At 38.9% G+C, this 20,768-nt stretch overlaps 1 protein-coding gene across 1 annotated transcript; it reads left to right on the top strand.

Annotated features, from left to right (window-relative positions):
- The first annotated feature begins 1,167 nt into the window (after positions 1 to 1,167).
- KRT3 (keratin 3) lies at positions 1,168 to 8,688 on the top strand. The gene is made up of 9 exons (XM_074225854.1): positions 1,168 to 1,828; positions 3,171 to 3,391; positions 3,709 to 3,769; positions 4,189 to 4,284; positions 5,223 to 5,387; positions 6,182 to 6,307; positions 6,731 to 6,951; positions 7,244 to 7,278; positions 8,172 to 8,688. The coding sequence occupies exons 1-9, from the start codon at positions 1,223 to 1,225 to the stop codon at positions 8,468 to 8,470; spliced, it is 1,830 nt and encodes a 609-aa protein (XP_074081955.1). The 5' UTR covers positions 1,168 to 1,222; the 3' UTR covers positions 8,471 to 8,688.
- The last annotated feature ends 12,080 nt before the right edge of the window (positions 8,689 to 20,768 follow it).

Here is a 20,768-nt window from a genome sequence, read left to right on the forward strand (position 1 = left end):
TACCTGGATGACTGAACTTGGTTGTCAAATTCAGTTAAATGTGATTAATTTTCAGAAGTATTTATGAAATGCCCACCATGTGCCAGAAATTGTGTTTGGTGCAAGAGAAACAAAGTAAAAAAAAATGCTTAAAATATTTAAGAATTTTATTTTCTATTGTACAAATGTAAATATAAAATATTCACAATTCAATTCACTGTTAAGTGTTTTATAAAAAAAAAGGAAAATAATTTAGGGAAGGGGGACTCTTGTATAAACAACTGGGGAATTAAAAAAAAAATTTGAGCTGAGTTTTGGAGAATTTCTCGAGGCCAAAGTGAAAGAGAGAGTTTTCTAGGGATAGAGACAAGAGGGGGGATGTTGAGGATGAAGAAAACAGTAAACATAGTGACTGAAACAGTGTCCTTGAGGGGGAATCAATGTGAAATTAAGTGTGAAAAACAGATTGAAGCTAGATTATGAAGGAAAAATTACTCCTGGCTTTGGCATTGTAGGACTCAGATTCCAATTCCAGTCTTGCTATTTATTGACTTCTGACTTTGGGCAAATCATCTGGGCATGTGTTAAATGAAAGAGGGAATTGATCTAGAAGCTCTAACATTTATTCTGTCTCTAAATCTTGGGATGTGAGACCCACCTGTGTTCTCTCCTTCCTCAGGGTCTCCTTCCTCCCCAAGTCCCCAGGAAGACCAAACAGGGCTTTGCACACAGACTGGACTGGAAAGATAGATAGACACTGGAGATAACAAACTCAAGTCAGCCCCATCATCCTGCCAAATGCTCTCTCTGGCTAACTTCGTCAGGGCCCCCAGGGCAGGTGACATAAACAGGGAGAAGGCTTCTTGAATAGCTTGAAGAGGATGAACATGCCTTCTGGGCCCTGAAGAGACAAAGCCCAAGAGATGGCCTTGCCCCAGCATGGGGCAACCCTGGGAGTCACCCTATCCTCCACCCTCCTCCAGGCAGCCCTGTCACCTGAACACTTTTACCATTTCAGATTATTTTCTAGGTGTGTTTGGAAGCTTGGTATAAACTTATTGCCTCCCAGGCAAACCCAGCCCATGAATATTTGGGATTAATTATCTCTCCCTCATTGGAGTCCAACAACCTCCTCAAATGTATATAAAGGGATTTGGGTAGTAGAGGACTTCAGTTTCTTAAGTTTCTCACTCTTATCTGTCTCTCTGCCTCACTGCTTTCCTTGCCATCCAATTCATTCACCATGAACAGACAAGTCTGCAAGACCTCAGGTGGTGGCAGCCACGGATTCTCTGGAAGGTCTGCTGTGATCTCTGGCAGCAGCCGCATGAGCTGTGTGGCCCGTACAGGCCGCTCTGGTGGAGGGGCCTGTGGGTCTCGCAGTGGGGCAGGTGGCTTTGGCAGCCAAAGTCTCTACAACCTTGGTGGCAACAGGAGCATTTCCTATAGTGTGGCTGGTGGTTCTAGGGGTGGAGCCTTTGGCTTTGGTGGTGGACGCAGCAGCTGTGGAGGTGGCTTTGGAGGTGGCAGAGGAATAGGAGGTGGCTTTGGAGGTGGTTTTGGAGGAGCTGGTGGCTTTGGAGGTGGTTTTGGAGGAGCTGGTGGCTTTGGAGGTGGTTTTGGAGGAGCTGGTGGCTTCGGAGGTGGTTTTGGAGGGCCTGGTGGCTTTGGAGGACCTGGTGGTTTTGGACCTGGTGGCTTCCCTGGTGGGATCCAGGAAGTGACAGTCAACCAGAGCCTCCTGCAACCCCTCAATGTGGAGATTGACCCCCAGATTGGTGCTGTGAAGTCCCAGGAGCGGGAACAGATCAAGACCCTCAACAACAAATTTGCCTCCTTCATTGACAAGGTAACTCCTTTCCCCTTAGTCCTTAATGTGAGGGGACTTGTGACTGAGATTTAAAGAATCTGTTCAGGTCCAGTTTTGGAGTGGGTGGCATGAGTACAGGGAGTGAGAGAATAATTAGAGGGGTAGCATTCAGATCTGGAGGGACTTTAGAACTCATGTACAAATGAAGAATTTGGTATCTATTGAGAGGAAATATCTTATTCAGAGTCATATAGATACTCAGGATTTGAACCAAAAACCTCCTAACTCCAAATCTGGTGATCTTTCTAACAATCTTGCTGAACTGAGGGCAAGGCTAGATTCACTGTCAGGTGAAGAACAGAACTTAGACAAATAATGATCTGGTGAATTTTCACTTGAATCAAAATTCTCCTATAAGGGCAAAACATGTATAGTGTATCTTAAACCTAATATTTTTCTCCCTATTAATGATTAGTCTTTGGTAATGTGTATATTTTAGAGTTGACAAAATTGAGAAAAACTTTTGAACTAAGATAGAGTCTTCTATAATGCATTCCCTTGAACATATTCTTGAAATGCATTTTATCTTTCATGAAGTGCTGCATTTCTTTCTAAACCGGATATGAATTAAATTTGATTAAGCTTCCAGGCCCATTTTCAAAGTGGGGGTTACATGCCAAGGATATAGGTTCATCCTGGGAGAAAGGACAAAGAGAAAAGAGAACCAGTGATTCATTTGTCATTCTTTTCTTCCTGGGTTTATCAGACAGGATTTCAAAAACTCTTCTGAGATCAATGTGATTTGGCCTCTCCCAGGGTCTGAGTCGAAGTAAGGGTTTACCTTCCTCAACATGACATGCCAATCAGTATTATTGCTGCTAGCCCTGCAGACACACCCTCAACAGGAGTTTTCAAAGAAGCCTGAGAATGAAGAGTGTGCATTTTAGAGCTGTCTGTTAAATTTTTGCAAATTAGTCATGGAGTTCCCAGGGATGGCAAGAAATCATTTTGTCCATCCTCCTGCCTCTGATCAGAGTTGATTGTCATTCCTTTTGCTTCAGTCTCCTCACTGTAACAGAACACTGGGTTTGTCATGAGAAGAATTAGGTTCAAATTCTGACTTTTACTTAGAACCTGTGATCATTCCCTATATCCCCTCAGTTTCCTTGACTCAGAATCAAAGGAGTTGAATTAAACAATTTTATGACACTTTCCAAATTAAAAAAATCCTTGTAATTGTCTCTGCCTACTCAACTGAGACAAGAGCTTTGGAATTCTGGCATTTCCCAGGCTAAAAATTCTATGCATTCATGCTAGGGATGTTTCTTCTCTCTCTCCCATTGCAGTCTGGTAACCTGATGCTGTTTTCTATGTTTTGCAGGTTCGGTTCCTGGAACAGCAGAACAAAGTTTTGGAGACCAAGTGGAACCTGCTCCAGCAGCAGGGAGTCAATTCTGTCACAGGCACCAACAACCTTGAGCCCCTCTTTGAGGCCTACATCAGCAACCTTCGGAGGACTCTGGATGGACTCCAGGGAGAGCGAGGGAAATTGGATGGAGAGCTGAGGAACATGCAGGAGCTGGTGGAAGACTTCAAGAGGAAGTGAGTGCCTCATACAGGGAGTTTCCTTTCCTGATGGCTTAGCAGCAAGATATTGTAAGGAACAATCATGATTTGAACTCAGGTCTTCTAAGTTCAAATCTAGTGTTCTTTCTTTGATACCACAGTACCGCTATTCCCTTTTCCTGATTCCTTGCAAGGACTCAAGCTTTACCCCATCTGTAAAATCTGGAGAGTCATATTTTCAAGATCTATCTCATAGGGATATTGTGAGAAAAATACTTTTGGAACCTTAATGTACTATGTAAATGTTCTACTCTTATGCTAAACATGCTTCTGTTTCTCCTTCATTCCTACAGATATGAAGATGAAATCAACAAACGCACAGCTGCCGAGAATGACTTTGTTACACTTAAGAAGGTAAGGGAGAAATATACAATATTGAATTTTTAAAAAAAAGAATAAAATTTTTTAAAAAAGAAAGATGAGTGAAAAAGGCATGGGATTCCTGGATGTTGTGTGTGTGATGGGGAGCTGGGAAGGTTATCTCTCTCTCATCTCTTTCCCAGCTACTTAACTGGGCAACTGGAGAATTAACTAGAAAACCAAGTTTGTTCCCTTTCCCAAAGTTGAGGATGTCATTAGCTTCTTGTTCATGCATGAAGTCCTGAGGGTTCAACTCAATTATCCCCCAACTTCTGATCAAGGCAACAATGAAAACTCACTCTCCTATGTATCCTGCCATTGAACTAACTTCCATTCTTCCTCCTTCATTTATAGCTCATTGCATAAACAGTATTACAGATGGGTCTCTATTGTGTTTCTTTTCTTTCCTCCAGGATGTGGATGCTGCCTACATGAACAAGGTTGAACTTCAGAGTCGGGTGGATAGTCTGATTGATGAAGTCAACTTCATTAGAGCTCTCTATGATGCGGTAAGGATGCTTCTTGAATTCTGAAGTAGGGTATCTTCAGATACCCTGACACTCCTGTACTACCACTTCCTCTTTATTGCTGGATCCTGGTCTTAAGTCTGAGATAGGAAGTAGCAAGTACTCAGGAGCTCAAATCCCCACCTGCCTATTTCTCACTCCTAATTAAGTATCCAGTTTACACTGAATATTTATGTGCTTCACCCTAGTGGGAGTGGGTACAATGGATTACTGGCTTCAGTGTTACCCCATTAGGAGTTTACCTTTCATACAACAAGCATTTATTAAATATCCACTATGTGCCAGGTCTGCTCATAGAGACAAAGTCAAAAATAAAATAGTCCCCTTAATGAGCTTACATTGTTTTGGAGGTAAGATGGATCCATATAAAATAAAAACCAATCAATAATTAAGGGATAAAGTAGAGTTTACTGTATCATAGGATCAATGAAGGCAAGAATTGGATTTTATATAAATTTTGGATGTCCCTAGCACATTTGCATGTGGTTCTGTACATAATGGGTTCTTAATGCTTGCTTGTGGAATTGAATTTGAAATCATTTTTTAAAGGAGTTTGTAAATGAAGGGAATTGTTTCAGAAGGTTTCAAATAGGCTAAACCTTGAAGAATGGTCAAGAGTAGAATAGAGAGGGAGGGAGAAGATATTCAAATCTCCAAGGAGACAGGTAGCAGAGCTCAGGGATCTTTTTACTCTCTGAAATCTGGACATCAGAGAAATCAGGTAGTGTAGGTTCAGTGGAAATGAAGAAATTAGATGGCAAGTCTCCTAACATGATTGGAATCTCTCCTGGTCCCATGTGAACTTCCACAGGATGGAGGAGGACTCTGAGGGGCAAGCCAGAGAGTTCTTGAAGTGTACCTTCCCTCCCATACCAGTTCCAGAAGCTTAGCGATTGAGCAGGATAATTTCTCCCCTACAGGAATTGTCCCAGATGCAGTCCCACGTGAGTGACACTTCTGTCATCCTTTCCATGGACAACAATCGATCCCTGGATCTGAATAGCATCATTGCTGAGGTCCAAGCACAATATGAAGAGATGGTTGAGAGGAGCAAGGCAGAGGCCAATGAATTGTACCAGACTAAGGTAGGAATCAACAATTTGTCCCAGCTAGGAGACCATTTATATTCTAACCTAGGGCTCTGTGGATAAATTATCTGTTTTGGGGAAAAGCTCCCCTTCTTCTTTGTTCTCTAATGTTTTTAACCCTATTCAATCAATCTCACAATTCAGTCAATCCCTGACTACCCCAGCAAGTCCCCTTGTCCAGTGGCAAGTATTTGCTTTTTAGAGGGAAAGTCTATTTTTCCTGGCAATGCTGCCCATAAATGAGTCTAGAATTCCATGCAACTTGATCAGTGTGAAGAAAGTTCTTTATCTAGAAGCTTAGAATGAATAAAGAACACAGGTTCTTAAAATAGAGTTCATGGATAAATTTCAGGGATTCTGTGAATTTGGATGGAAAAATACATCTTTATTTTCACTAATTTTTAACTGAGATTTGACATTTCCTTCAATTATAAATGTAGTCAATGATTATTATTCTGAGAAGGGTCCCTTCAATCTTCCAAAGGAATCCAAGGCACCAAAAAAAAAAAAAGGTTGAGAATCATGGTAGAGAGGATCTTGAGACCAAAGGTGAAGAGAGAAATAGTGGGAGAAAGATGAAAAGGTCATTTAATTGAGAGAGGAGAACTGAACATCTTCAGCAATTCTGCTTGCTTTTGTCAACAAAGTTCTGAATACCCAGGAAGGTATGGCAAAGAAGATGGGCAAAATGGACATCCCTGGATCATTGACCTAATTCTGCTGCCCAGTGTTTGGTCTAGGACAAGGACAGGTCTCTTCCTGAAACAAACATCTGGTTTTCTTGTTTATAGCTAGGAGAGTTGCAAAGCACAGCTGGCAGACATGGAGATGACTTGAAAAGCACTAAGAGTGAGATCATGGAACTCAACAGAATGATCCAAAGGCTTCAGGCTGAGATTGAGAACATCAAAAAACAGGTGGGTGGAAGAGCCTCCTTAGATGGTGGGTACCTAGGGGCTGAATTCTATGACCCCTACCAGAATCCTCCAAAGATCATCTCATCCAAATTCCTGGCTTTTGGCTCTTACCTTAATCATTCTGGATGTTTCCTTTTTCAAACACCTTTGTAATAACAAAGGAAAAACCAACTACCAAAATTGTCCAGAAGTAGTGGTGATGTTGGCATTTAAATTATCTCCACCTCCTTTTCTGTCTTTCTATTCCTATCTCTGTCTCTATTCCTATCTCTATTCCTTTCCAAATCCCTATCTCTATTTTTACCCTTCTTTATCTATCATTTCCCAGTAGTCGCATTCAGACTTAAATTTCCTTCAGGTACCTTGGACTGGAACCTGTTTCCCACACAGATAAACTTTTTTCCTGTCTCCTCTGTCCTCCAGAATGCCAACTTGCAGACAGCCATAGCTGAAGCTGAGCAGCGTGGGGAGCTGGCACTCAAGGATGCCCAGGCCAAACTCCAGGGACTGCAGGCTGCCTTGCAAAAGGCCAAGGATGACATGGCCCGCCTTCTGCGGGACTACCAGGAATTGATGAATGTGAAGTTGGCCCTGGATGTTGAGATTGCCACCTACAGGAAGCTGTTGGAGGGAGAGGAGTATAGGTGGGTTATCTCTGGACCCTAAATTCACTGTCCAAAGCAATGTTGCTTGAACAAGGAGGTCCACCTCTTTGATAAAACGTGCAAAGAAGCTCTGACCTTTGTTAGTTCCCTCTCCCTCTTCATGTTAGCCTTTGCTCAGTCTCAACTGTTAGTCTTCAAGAATTGATATATCAGGTTCTTGAAATCAGCATAGGATCCCAACAATGATGTGTGACACTTTTCACTCTGAATCATGAAATGGAAAGATATGTGCTACATAATTGAATCACCTTTCTCCTAATTCTTTTAATAGGATGTCTGGAGAGTTCCAGAACCCTGTGAGCATCTGTAAGTAGCTAAAATTAGGATAAAATGGGGAACAACTTAATTCCTGATTATTCATTAATGAAGGGGAACAATGGAAACAAATTCATTCTTGGGGAATGCATGTCATTCTAGGGGCAGTTTTAAATGAATTTATGTTTTCTATCTATCAAATGAGATATATTAAAAGCAATTGACACATTTTATGTAAATGTTAGCTATTTTTTATTACTTTACTTGTATGACCTTGAACTAGTAATTTAACTTCCTTTGATCTCAGTTTCCTCAACTGAAAAATGAGAGATGAGTTTATGACCCCTGGCTAGTCTGATTGTTTGCTGTTTGCCTCAAAGGCAGATTGAACTGTACATAGAGTGACTCCAATGCTGGGAATAAAACTCTGGTGGGTGGAGTCATATGCTCCAAATTGAGAGCTGTCTTTATAATTTAATTATTGGATAATTCATAATAGTTTAACAAAATGGAAGTGAATTAATTACAATTATTCTCATATAGAAAGATATTAATTAATAGTTGTAAATGGCTGCTATATTATTAAGTATGATCATATGATTTAATCCTGTTAGGGGGCCTTAGAAAGAGTCCATCTTCCTCATTTTGCATGAGGAAACTGAGGCCAACAAAAGTTAAATTATTTGTTTAAGGGCACACAGCAATACGAGATAACGGATTTGAGTACTCTCTCCCCTGTACCGCAGTACTGTTAGCTAATAACAAAACTAGAGTGGCAGAGTAGTAGTAATAGTAGCAGCAGCAGCAGTGGCAGTGGTGATAAAGATGAGGATGAGGATGAGGATAAAGAGAATCTACCCTGGTTTGCCAAGGCTGAGTGGGATCTTCGGGCAAGCCCTGGTTGCAATGATTTTGACCCGCGGGATATCCTTTTCCCCTTGCAGCTGTGGTCAGCAGCAGCAGCTCTACCTCGGTGTCCGGCGGTGGGTATGGCGGTGGCCGTGGAGGCGGCAGCGGCTTCGGCGGCGGCAGCGGCAGCGGCTTCGGCGGCGGCAGCGGCAGCGGCAGCGGCAGCGGCTTCGGCAGCGGCAGCGGCAGCGGCTTCGGCGGCGGCTTTGGCTCCGGAGGACGCTCTGGCGTCAGCACCGGCGGGATCAGCTCCGGCAGCATCCGCGGGGGCAGCAGCAGCAGCAGCAGTTCTGTCAAATACTCTCAGTCTTCCGGCCAACGCACCTCCAGATAAGCACCCTGGCCAGCTCCGCAGCCCCTGCGACCTTGGCGCTCAGCCCCCGGCCATCCCCCTCCGGTCCTCACCAATGCGCCAGGGTTATGGCTCACCTTGGTGATCAGTCTGCCTGCCGTCTCCTCCCACTTCACTCCCAAGTCACTGTTTCTCTGATGTACATAAAAATGCCAACCCCCTTTTGTCCACCTATCCTGTCTCTAATAAACTGCATTGTATTTCACATCAAGTTTCTGAGTTTGCTTTTTTATTAAGGTCTCTGGCCTTCCAGAGTTCCCTCCATCATTTTCCCTCTAGAGCCACTCTTTTAATGGTCTTCCTTTCATGAACGTTTTCAAGTAAATCACTTCCCTTGCAACACTGACAATATTATTCCTTTAGCACCGCTGTAGAGACCTTGCTCTTTTCTGCCTAGAAACTCTCTAGGGTTTATCATGTATTTCCAATACCCCTGGAGTTGATGACCCAGAGCCCTGCTTTGGATCATTGGTCTGCTACTTAACATTAATATGACCTCGAGCAAGCAAGTTTCTGGGTCTCAGTTTTCAATCTATGTAATCTGTAAAACGAATGCATTAAAATAGCTGATTTCCATGGTTACCATCAACCTTTAGTTTTATAAGCTCATGACTGAAGAGTAAATTATCTATCACTCCCTCATTGAGGGAAAAAAAAAAAACTCCTGTAGTCCTGGAACATTTATGGACTTTTGTGGACCTGGTGTCAGACAGGTGCCACTTGGACATTAAATAAAATTAAGTAAATTAATAATTTTTTCCTATTCATTCATTAGGGGAAACCATGAGCACCTCAATTATCAAAGAACATTAGAGCTTGAAGGATTTTATCTAGTCCAATCCCTTTCTTTTTGCAGACCATAAAACTGAGGCCCAGAAAGACAAAATTTCTTTTCTTAGCTGATGGCAAAATCATGATTAAATTTTGACCATCTAACTCCCAGTGTAGACAGGATTAAATGACTTGCCTGGGATTACACAGCTAGGGGCTGAATTTGAAATCAGGTCTTCCTGGCTCTAGGCTTATGTTCCCTCCCTTGTCTCAACAACGCCAGTTGTAGAGAAGATTGGTTGATTAGTGGTGTTGTCAGTCCTTTATTCTTAAAGAGTACCCAAATGACATCACTCTGTTAGAATCAAGTTAAAGTGTATCTGATTGTGTCTGATCAGACCAACACAAGCTTGGAATGCTCTACCAAAGACTGGGCACAAATAGGCTCTGTGAACACTTGAGGTGAATTCTCTAAATTTGTGCATCTCAGTTTTTTTCCCCAGCTGCTAAGCAATTCTGCATTGCTTAGAAAACACAGCATCTTTTCTGATAATAATACAATTTGCTTGGTAGTCCTGTGCTGGTGTCCTCCAAGCTGCACAATCAGTCCCAAAGATTGTGAGACCTTGAGAGTGTCTCAGTTTTGTTTGCCATATGTGAGTTCTCCATAAAATAGTTTTTTAGACAAGTGTACATTTGACATTTGAACAATGTGACCAGCCCATTGGAATTGCACTCTCTGTAGTAGAATTTGATGTATGAAGATACAAAGATCTATAGAGAAGATAGAAAGATATTTAAGGCCTAAGGGTTCGGTGGAAGTCAGCAATGGGAATGGAGGAGGAGGTAATGGTGATGTCTGCAGGACTCAGGGATAGGTTAAGCCTAGAGAACCTTAAGAGACAGTGGCAGGAAAGATATTAAAACCATCACTCTAGAAGGAATTATAGTTAGTGATTTGCATCTCATCAGAACCATGTAGGTTGTGAAGTAGTACAAGAATTTAGTTCCTGGATAGTTGAAGGTAAGGGGAGAGGAAAGGCAAGGAAGGATGAGAAGTCATTTGAGGCATTTTTGTTTTGGGATTCTCCAGACTGGGTACCCCAAGGCATTCAGCATCTTAATTTTGCCAAATTTTCTCCTTCCTAGATTGATTGAGAGATAAAAAGTTTCTTTCCGTCTACCCATGGTGACAAAAGACAAAGGACTTCCAAGATGTTTCTTACATTAATCTCACCCCCAGTATTTTACTTAACTTCTGCATGCTATAATTCTTGATCTTTCATGTCATATGAGTTCTTATCCCAGAAGATGGAACCTTAGGGTTTATCAAAGAGTAGATTACCACAGTCATTTACATAGTCATTTATTTTGTAGCTAATGTATCCATTTATCCACCACTCCATTTCTTAGCCAGTACCAATCAGTTTTGATGCCAGTGCTCTTTCTTGTTGTTGTTCAGTTGTTTCAGTTTGTATCTGACACTTTGTAATTCCATTTGGGGGTTTTCTTGGCTAAAATACTGGAGGAATTTGCTATTTCCTTCTCCAGTTTTTTTTTACATATGGAGTTAAGTGACTTCCCCAAGGTAACACTACCAAATGTCTGAGGTCAGATTTTAAGTCAGGAAGATGAGTCTTCTGGGTTCCAGGTATGATACTCTAACCACTGTGCAACCTTGCCTGCCTGGTTCTCTTTCTGCCAAATCATTTTCTTTAGTTCCATTTTTTGGGGGGAACTTGGGTTATTTATTTTTTCATAGTTGGCTTCTATTTTCTTTTGAGTCTAGGACTAACACCAACCTTAGTTTGAACCTTATAGACAAAATACAGTTGACACTATCATATTTGCTTTTGACATTTAATAGAAAATTTGGAACAATTAATATGCTTTTAAAAAATGATTATCTGGTATAGTGGAGCAAAGCTCTGGATTCAGAACCAGAGGACCTGGGCCCAAATTCTGATTGTGCCATTTGCTTCCTCTGGGACCTTGGACAAATCATTTTTCCTGTCCCCAGTTTCTCTATGTTTAGATAAGGGATGGGGAATCGTTTTTCTGCCAAAATACTGGATATTTATGACATCATTTTTGGATCATATGAAATTATTAACTTAAAACTTTTAACCCTAAAAAGCTCCTAAATATTTTGAATTTTGAGCCCTACCTGAGGTTGCCCCGTAGCACCAGATCAAATGATTTCTCAGGCCATCATCCTCATCCTCATCCTCACTATCTGACTACCAATGCCACCTTACTATCACCATCTAATTATCACCATCATCACCACCACCCTACTTCACCACAGACACAAGCACTTTTTCACCCCCCCAACCCCACCCCATCACTATCATCATCAGTTCCATTATCACCTCCACCATCATCAACAAGTATTTATTATATTTCATGTACCTTGCTAAGTGCTAAGGTTACAAAGAAAAGCCAGTCCCACTCCTTAAAGAATCCACATTCTAATAGGAGAGACATGGTTATGTTTGTATTGTCTTGATCCCCTCTGAGTTTTTCTTGGCAAAAATAGCAGAGTAGTTTGCCCTTTCCTTCTTTAGCTCATTTTTACAGACGAGGAACTGAGGCAAACAGGATTAAATAACTTCTCCAGGGTCACACAATTAGGAAGTGTCTGAGGCAGGATTTGAACTCTGGTCTTCCTGATTCCAGGTCAGGTATTGTCTACTGTGCCACTTACCTACCTTTGATTATATATGTATAATGGAATTGACTTGAGAGGGAAGGCAGTGAAGGAGGAGGACTGGGAAAGGCCTTTTTCAGGTGTTATTTGAACTGAGTTTTTTTTTTTTTAGGTTTTTTTTTTTTTTTGCAAGGCAAATGGGGTTAAATGTCTTGCCCAAGGCCACACAGCTAGGTAATTATTAAGTGTTTTAGGTCAGATTTGAACTCAGGTACTCCTGACTCCAGGGCCGGTGCTGTATCCACTGCGCCACCTAGCCTCCTCTGAATTGAGTCTTAAAGGAAATCAGAGAAGACAGAAAATGGTGTTGGAAAGGGATAGTAATTGTACTATAATAATAGTTACTTCTGTTATTGCTGTTATCTCTCCTGTCTCTCCAACTTGACTGTAAATCTCTCAAGACCAGAGATTATACCCAGACTTCTTTTGTATTAAGGTCTTGCTTAATAAATATTGGTAATGATGGAGCTCAGCTCATTTCTGTTTCTACCCTGAATCTGTTTCCTCAATTTTAAAATGAGGAACTAGATGAGATGACTTCTAAACTCTCTTCCAGGTCTGATATTCTATGATGGTGACAGGTAGTCTTAAAGGATGCTGAAAAAGGCTATTTTATTCAAGTTTCACTTTCATTAGAATAGCCAGTTGAGAACGGGGAGTTTTTACTTTTCTCTGTCAGAGTAGAAAATAACCAATCCCCTTCTGTTTGGGAAATCCTTCACATTTCTTGCTATTAGGATGAATATACTTTCTCTTTCTTTTCTTGATTCTTACACTTTGGTAGGTAGAGAGAGAAGGCAATCAGAGAGCATATCAGACTGATAAAAATTGCTGGAAGGGCAGATTAAGACTATCTATTTTCATAAATTTGAGTGGTTGTTGCCAATGGACTTAACTTCTCCAGTCATGCTCAGATTGAAGAAAAATTAACAACTGTGAGAAGCAGTGAGGGTTTTTGTTACAAGACAAGAATGAAGCATTAGAACCACAGATAAACTCCACTGAGGACAGAAATCTTTTTACAAAAATATACTAATTTTAACATCCATTTAAAAAATTTGCATCCCAAACTTTCTTCCTTGCTCCAGTTCCTCTTCCAACTCCTGACTTAGAAGCAGGGGGGGAATTCAGCAGTTCATTTCAGTTTGGTAGAACCTAATTTTATGTTGAGTTCAGCAAACCAATTGTTAACCTATTTGAATCCCACCACTACTTAGAAGGCAAGCAATATGATAACAATTACACATGAAAATTCAGGCAAAACATTTCTAGATTAGCTATGTTGCCAAAAATAAAGCAGGAAACTAAAGAAGATGAAAAAATATTCTTTTATCTGCAATCAGCAGTCTCTTTCTGGAGGTGAATAATGTTTTTCATGATGAATTCCTTGTAATTGTCATGGTTCATTATATTGATCAGAGTAGCTAAGTCTTTCCACAATTGATAGTTGCAATATTGTAGCTACTGTGTGCAATGTTCATTAATATAGTTCTTCTCATTTCACTTTGCATAATTTTTTTAGGTTTTTTTTTTTGGCAAGGCAAATGGGATTAAGTGGCTTGCCCAAAGTCACACAGCTAGGTTATTATTAAGTGTATGAGGCTGAATTTGAACTCAGATCCTCCTGACTACAGGACTGGTGTTCTATCTACTGTGCCACCTAGTTGACCCCACTTTGCATAATTTTAAATGTTTTTCCAGGTTTTTCTGAAACAATTTTCTTTGTCTTTTCTTGTAGCACATTAATATTCCACCACAATCATATACCTCAACTTATTCATCCATTTCTTAATTGATGGGTAGTTCCTCAATTTTCAGTTTTTTTGGTACCAAAGAAAGAGCTCCTATAAATATAATTGTACATAGGGATCTTTATTCCAGGATATAGACCTAATAGTGGTATTGCTGGACAAAAGGGAACATTCAGTCTTATTGCCCTTTGGGCATAGTTTCAAATTGTTCTGAAGAATGGTTAAACCAATTCACAACCCACAGTGCATATTCACATATTCCCTCCAGCATTTGTCATTTTCCTTTTTGTCATTGCAGTCAATTTGATGGATATGAGGTACTTCAGAGCTATTTAAATCTGCATTTCTCTAATTATTAGTAGATTTTGAACATTTTTGATATGACTATTGATAGCTTCATTTCTTCTTATGAAAACTTCGTACTCATTATCTTTTGATCATTTATCAATTGGGCAATTTATTTTTATGAATTTGGCTCAGATCTAAATAACAAGAAATGAAGCCTTTTTTTTTTCAGAGAAACACTATAAAATTTCTACTCTCCCCCCCAGTTTTCTGTTTTCCTTCTAATTTTTGATGTATTGATTTTGTTTGTGAATTTTTAAAAATTTCATGTAATCAGAGTTACCCATTATATGTCCCATGATCCTCTCTATCTCTTATTTAGTCATACATTTCCCTTATCTAGTGATCTGACAGGTAATTTTTTCCATGCTTTTCTAATTTGCTTATGATCTCATTCTTTATATCTAAATCACATCTCCAATTTGATTTTTCTTGATATATAGTGAGATGGTGGTCTATGCCTAGTTTTTGTTAGATTACTTTTCAGTTTTTCCAGTAGATTTTGTCAAATAATGACATCTTCTAAAGTCTGAAATGAATAGCAGGGTTAGATTAACTTGGGTTGGGAAAGGCACTAAAATGTACCTACATATTAATTTCTTTAAAACATTGGTTTTTAGGATGACTTACTTTCATATAATATAATTCTTACTGCTTTACTAAGCATTTATTAATAACAAGAATAAAGCATGGATGAAATGATTTATTGCACTTTCTTTTTCAGCTAGTCTTCAATAATTGTAAAATCAATTCTTTTAAAGGATGCCACATTACTCTTGAAAAGTAAATCTTCAAACCTAAACTTATATAAAATGATCACAGACATCATAGCCTTTCAGACACATACCTAGACACAGAGAACTTCTCCCCATCTCTTTATGTATGTCTTCAGCAGACTAATGGTTTAGTTCTAATTACACGTAATTTTATGATTCAGACCTTTAATATTCTCTCCTATATGTCCCAGGGTTCCTATGAGGGTAAAATGAAGTAATATTCTAAAGCACTTTGCAATTTGTAACACAACCTTTTTTTTTCCTATCAAGTGCATTATTTATTTATTTATTTATTTATTTATTTATTTATTTTTAGGTTTTTGCAAGGCAAATGGGGTTAAGTGGCTTGCCCAAGGCCACACAGCTAGGTAATTATTAAGCGTCTGAGACCAGATTTGAACCAAGATACTCCTGACTCCAAGGCCGGTGCTTTATCCACTACGCCAGCTAGCCACCCCTATTTATTTATTTTTTTAAGGTTTGCAGAGTGCTTCATGTTAGGAAAATTTTTCAGCCTTCATCCACTTGCTTATTTATGTTACTCATTTTTCTACCACCCTCCCTTCCCACCCCTCTTCTCTCAGAGGTGAACAGTGTAATAAAAGCTGTACAAATACATTTTTGTTTAACATGTTTACATATTAGCCATTTTGTATATGAGGAAATAGGTCTAAGGGAAAAGAAAGAAAACTATGAAATAGGAAGGAAAAACATAAGAGAAGTTTTTTTAAAAAACAAACATAAGTAACCATTCAGATTCTGTGTTTTTTGTCTGTCTGTTTTTTATTTTCCTCTGAATGAGGATGACCTTGTCCATAACAGATGTCCCAAGATTGTCCCAGATCTCTGAACGGCTGAGAGGAGTTGCATCCATCATAGTTGGTCAACTCAACTCACAATGTTGTATTAATGTGTACAATGTTCTCTTGCTTCTGCTCCCTTGGCTTAGCATCAGTTCTTATAATTCTTTCCATGCTTCTCTGAAGTCTGATCATTCATGGTTTTTTATAGGGCAGTAATATTCCAAAACATTCATATACCAAAACTTGTTCAACCATTACCCAATTGATGGGCATCCCCTTAATTTTCAATTTTTTTTTCCCAATAATTAACTCTTTTTTTAGGTATTTTTTGCAAGGCAAATGGGGTTAAGTGGCTTGCCCAAGGCCACACAGCTAGGTAATTATTAAGTATCTGAGACCAGATTTGAACCCAGGTACTCCTGACTCCAAGGCCAGTGCTTTATCCACTACTCCACCTAGCGCCCCCCAACAATTAACTCTTAAATATTCCCATTATGGTTTACCCGCAGGCAAGCTTTTAAATTTCTTATTAATGTTGATATGTCCCCCTTTAAAGTTACTCTAGTTAGCATTTGTCATCAACTTTACAAGAGAAGGGAGCTTGAGAATCTCTCTCTTTTACAATGAAAACTCTATTGGAAACCAGATAGAATTCTGTGGGCAAAGGCCTGCAATCAATCATATGCTGGCTCTTACATTCCCTACTGACATAAATTAGTTCAAGTCAAATCACTTCTTTGTCCTTATCTGTAAAATAAGGGACTTGGGTTGGAGAATCTTCAAGTTTTATTCCAGTCTTAAATTCTATAATCCCAACTCTTTCCCTTAGGGAAGGAATAAGGGAGATTTTCACAAAAGGGGCAGCTCTGCTTAATAATGATCATTCCCATCTTATTGATGTGGAGAAATTGAGGCTAAGACCTTGACAACCACCCTCTTATATGGTGTGACAAGGGGTGCAGCAAGGATTAAAATATAAATCCTCAAAAGTGCAATTGGTTAGGCTATAAGAGCTTAAAAATAATAAAGGAAAAAAGGCAAAGGATGGCAAGTCTAGGATATTTTAGTACTAAAAGCTGTATGATGAAAAAACAACACAAGTCAGTTAAATAAGGAGGTGCTTTGACAAGTTTTTTGATCTGCCCATGCATCACCCTCACCTTCTCAATTCCCTCCAGCAATGTCACTTTTCAGAGGGATAAAGAACAATAGGATGCAAATAATGATTTTTTTTGGTGGTTGATATTGGGCAGTTCCCTGCTCAAGAGCTTAAGCCGGGGCCACTGTGAGGTGGCAGGAATTGAATAGTGTTGTTTGTATTTGTTTGCTTTGCAATGGTACCTGATGCTTCAGATGAGTCTGGCTCAGTTCTTTCTCTTTTCAAGGATATCTGTCCAGGACTTGCAAGGGACTGCTTGATCTCCCTTCTCTAAAGAGAAGAGAAAACATGAAGAACTGGTTCATTGGTGGAGGGTGCCTTAGGGAGGACAGTATGAAGTGGGGGCGGGGGAGTGTTGCAGGGAAGGTATCTCTGAGTGGAAGCCAGTAATGCCATTTCACAATTATCAGACTCCTTGGTATCTATCTTGATTAATGGCATACTTGTACAGTCATTGGATTCACATTCCTTAAATAACTACTCTATGCAAATCCTTTGCTAGGGACTGGGAGAGAAACAAAGTTTGTTGTGTTCAGTTATTTCCATTCATGTCTAACTCTTATTTGTGACCCCATTTGGAGTTTTCTTTGCAGAGATACTGGAGTGGTTTTCCATTTCCTTCTCCAACTCATTTTACAGATGAGGAAACTGAGGCAAACAGGGTTAAGGTTTAAGTCACAAAGCTAGTGACAAAACTAGTAATTGTCTGAGATCAGTTTTAAACTCAGAAAGATGAGTATTTCTAATTCCAGGCCCAGAACTCTATCCACTGCAACACCTAGCTGCTTAACAACAAATCTTGATTAATGACACACTTGTACATTAATTAACTATATGTTCCTTAAATACTGTTTGCAAATACTGGGAGATATGCAAAGTTTAATTAAATACAATTCCTACCCACATGGAACTTATAGTTTAGTAAGGACATGATATAATTTATCATATGATATAATATGATACAATGTGATACAATATGATATGATGATATGGTATAATCATACCATGACAAACCATTACATATTACACTATAGCACACCACATCAAATCACATCATATGATATAAATGATATGTGACATAATATAATCTGGAATACAAAATAATGTAACATAATATAATATGACATGAATTGACAATAAAATATGCTATATTTATATTATAAATATAATAGAAAATTACAGATAACTTTAATATAAAATATTTCATGGTATCAAAGAGGGACAGAGCAAAATGCTTCTTGAAATGTGAGGAGAAATATCTTTGTTAACAGGTGGGTAGGGATCAGAAACACAATGAAGCAAAACAAGTTTTTTAAAAGCACCTACTACATGCAGACTGTACTAGGCTTGAATGTGGCAAAGTTTAGCTAAGACAGACCCCTAACCTCATGGAACTTGAAGTTCCCTGGAGGGAAGTGGAAAGTGGGTTAAAGTGGAAAGGCATTAAAAAGGTAATTCTCTTAGATTTTAAATGAGAATAATGATGGTGTACTTCATGGATGGGACAGTACTTTTTGGAAAATTTTACTACTGAAATTATAGATCCAGACCGGAAGATAGTCTTTCTTTGATGACTCTTCCAAGTCTTTGAGTAGCTCTACAAGGTGATAAGGTCTTACTGTCACACTGAATGATGATGGAGATGGGGTGAGAATCTGGGACTCCTGGTTCCCATAATACATCTTCTTTCTTGAATCCACCCTCATCCCACCTGGGATTCCTTGTGTCCCCACCCCCCACCCACAACATTCTTCAGAGCCACTACCCTTTACTCTTCTTTGGCATGTGCACAGGGAACTCAGAGTCATTTTAGTATCAACCTGAGATAGTCATGAATAGGAAAACACAACTCCTTTTTGACTCTCCTATCTCCCCTGAATTTCCTTAGAACTGATACTTCCCATAGTTACAACAAAATGATGTAGAAGAAAGAGTCCTGAATCTTTCTTAACCTAACAAATCAGAGGACTTGAGATGAAATCATGGCTCTGACAATTAACTACATTGGGCATAATAATGATAGTTAACATTTAAATAATGCTTGAAAGCTTGCAAAGCACTTTACACATATCTCATTTGATGCTTATGACAACTCTGGAAGTAGACATTATTATTATACAGATGAGGAAACTGAGGCAGGCGGAGGTTAAGTGACTTGTCCAGAATTGTACATCTAGTCAGTGTGTGAAGTAGGATTTGAATCTAGGACTTCCTGACTCTAAATCCAGTGCTACATTCACTGAAACATCTATCTAGGGAACTATGATGCTTCCCTTTCCTGCAACTAAGTTTCCTCACCTGTTAATTAAGGGGTTTGGTCTTTTCCAAAGAAAGATTTTAAATGTTTTATTTTTAACAATTTGCATCTTTATAACCATTCTCCTGAATGCTTGTGCATTTTGGACTATACAATGACACCAATCTCACTCTCTCTTCCAGAGTCCTTTGGGTACAGTGGCAAGATATAGATCAGGACAACTGAAGATGGACCTAGATACAATGGGAGACCTTGATCTTTGTAGGCTAAGTCTTTTTTAGGTCTCAGTTTTTAATAGGAACAGGAATTTTTTATATGAATGACTTGAATTTTGTCAAAAGCTTTTTTCCTGCATCTATCAACATCCTATTATTTTTGCAATTTTTATTATTGATATGGTCATTTATGCTGTCAGTTTTCCTACTATTGAACCAGTCCTGCATTTCTGGCATAAACTCCCCTAGTCATAATGTATAATCTTTATGATATATTGCTGTAATCTTCTTGCTAGGTATTTTATTTAAAAATTTTACACTAATTTTATACTAATTCTCAGGGAAATTCATCTATAATTTTACAATTTTACACTAATATTTTACAAAATTTACAAATTTATAATTTTACACTAATATTTTACTAATATTCATTAGGGAAATTTAACTATAATTTTCTTTCTCTGTTTATGCTCTTCTTGGTTTAGTTATCAGCACCATATTTGTGACATAAAGGGAATTTGGTAGGACTTATTTGCCCATTTTTTCCAAATAGTTTATATAGTATTAGAACTAATTGTTCTTTGTGTTTGGTAGAATTCACTTGTGAGTCCTTCTGTTTTTGAGAATTTTTTCTTAGGGAGCATTTATGACTTGTTCTTTCTCTTCTATTAATTTGAGCAATTTATATTTTTGTAAATATTCATCCATTTCACTTAGACGATCAGATTTTTGGCATATAATTAAAGATATAAAATTTCCCCTAAGTTTTGCTTTGGCTGCATCCCAAATTTTAGTATGTTGTTTCATAATTTTCATTCTCTTTAATGACATTATTTATTACTTCTATAGTTTGTTATTTGATCCATTCATTCTTTAGGAATAGATTATTTAGTTTCTAAATAATTTTTAATCTATGTCTCCATGGCCCTATATTGAATGTTAAATTGTATTATGGTCTGAAAAGGATGCATTTAATATTTCTGCTTTTTCTACCTTTGTGATGTAGGTAGCTAGACAGTGCAATGAAGTTGGGAGGACCTGAGTTCCATGCATGTCATGGCATTACTTCCCTGTTGTCATGGTCTTCTTTAAGAATGAAGGACAGCCATCATCACTTATAACCTAATACGTGGACAGTTTTTGTGGAAAGGAAATGCAATTTCTCCATAGGCCTATTGTATCCAACATTTTCCAGAATATATTCTACCCAATCCACTTCAGGTTTATTCAGACTTATATCTCTGTGAGGGTTTAGGATTAAGCCATTTCAGGGTCCAATGGACAGGGTCTCTCACAGTCTCACAAATATCAATCTAGAGGGAGGGGAATAGGCTCTACTTGATGGCTATGAATTGTTCAGGAATTCCGTCCTGTCTGTTCCCTGTTGGTCATTGCCTTAGATTCTTGACCCTGGGATCAAAGAGGGTTGTCAAGTTGCTTGAGGGAAGTCATCCTATCCTGTGCCTCTGTATCACAGATGGCAGTATCTCTCA

This window comes from Macrotis lagotis, chromosome 2 (genome assembly GCF_037893015.1).
Source record: "Macrotis lagotis isolate mMagLag1 chromosome 2, bilby.v1.9.chrom.fasta, whole genome shotgun sequence".
In the NCBI taxonomy this organism is placed as follows: domain Eukaryota; kingdom Metazoa; phylum Chordata; class Mammalia; order Peramelemorphia; family Peramelidae; genus Macrotis; species Macrotis lagotis.

Excerpts from the sequence above, each read along its gene's own strand:
- KRT3 (XM_074225854.1), top strand. The coding sequence starts at position 1,223 with ATGAACAGACAAGTCTGCAAGACCTCAGGTGGTGGCAGCCACGGATTC. Across the intron at positions 5,388-6,181 it reads ATGAATTGTACCAGACTAAG|CTAGGAGAGTTGCAAAGCAC; the intron begins GTAGGAATCAAC and ends TCTTGTTTATAG. Across the intron at positions 6,952-7,243 it reads TTGGAGGGAGAGGAGTATAG|GATGTCTGGAGAGTTCCAGA; the intron begins GTGGGTTATCTC and ends TTCTTTTAATAG.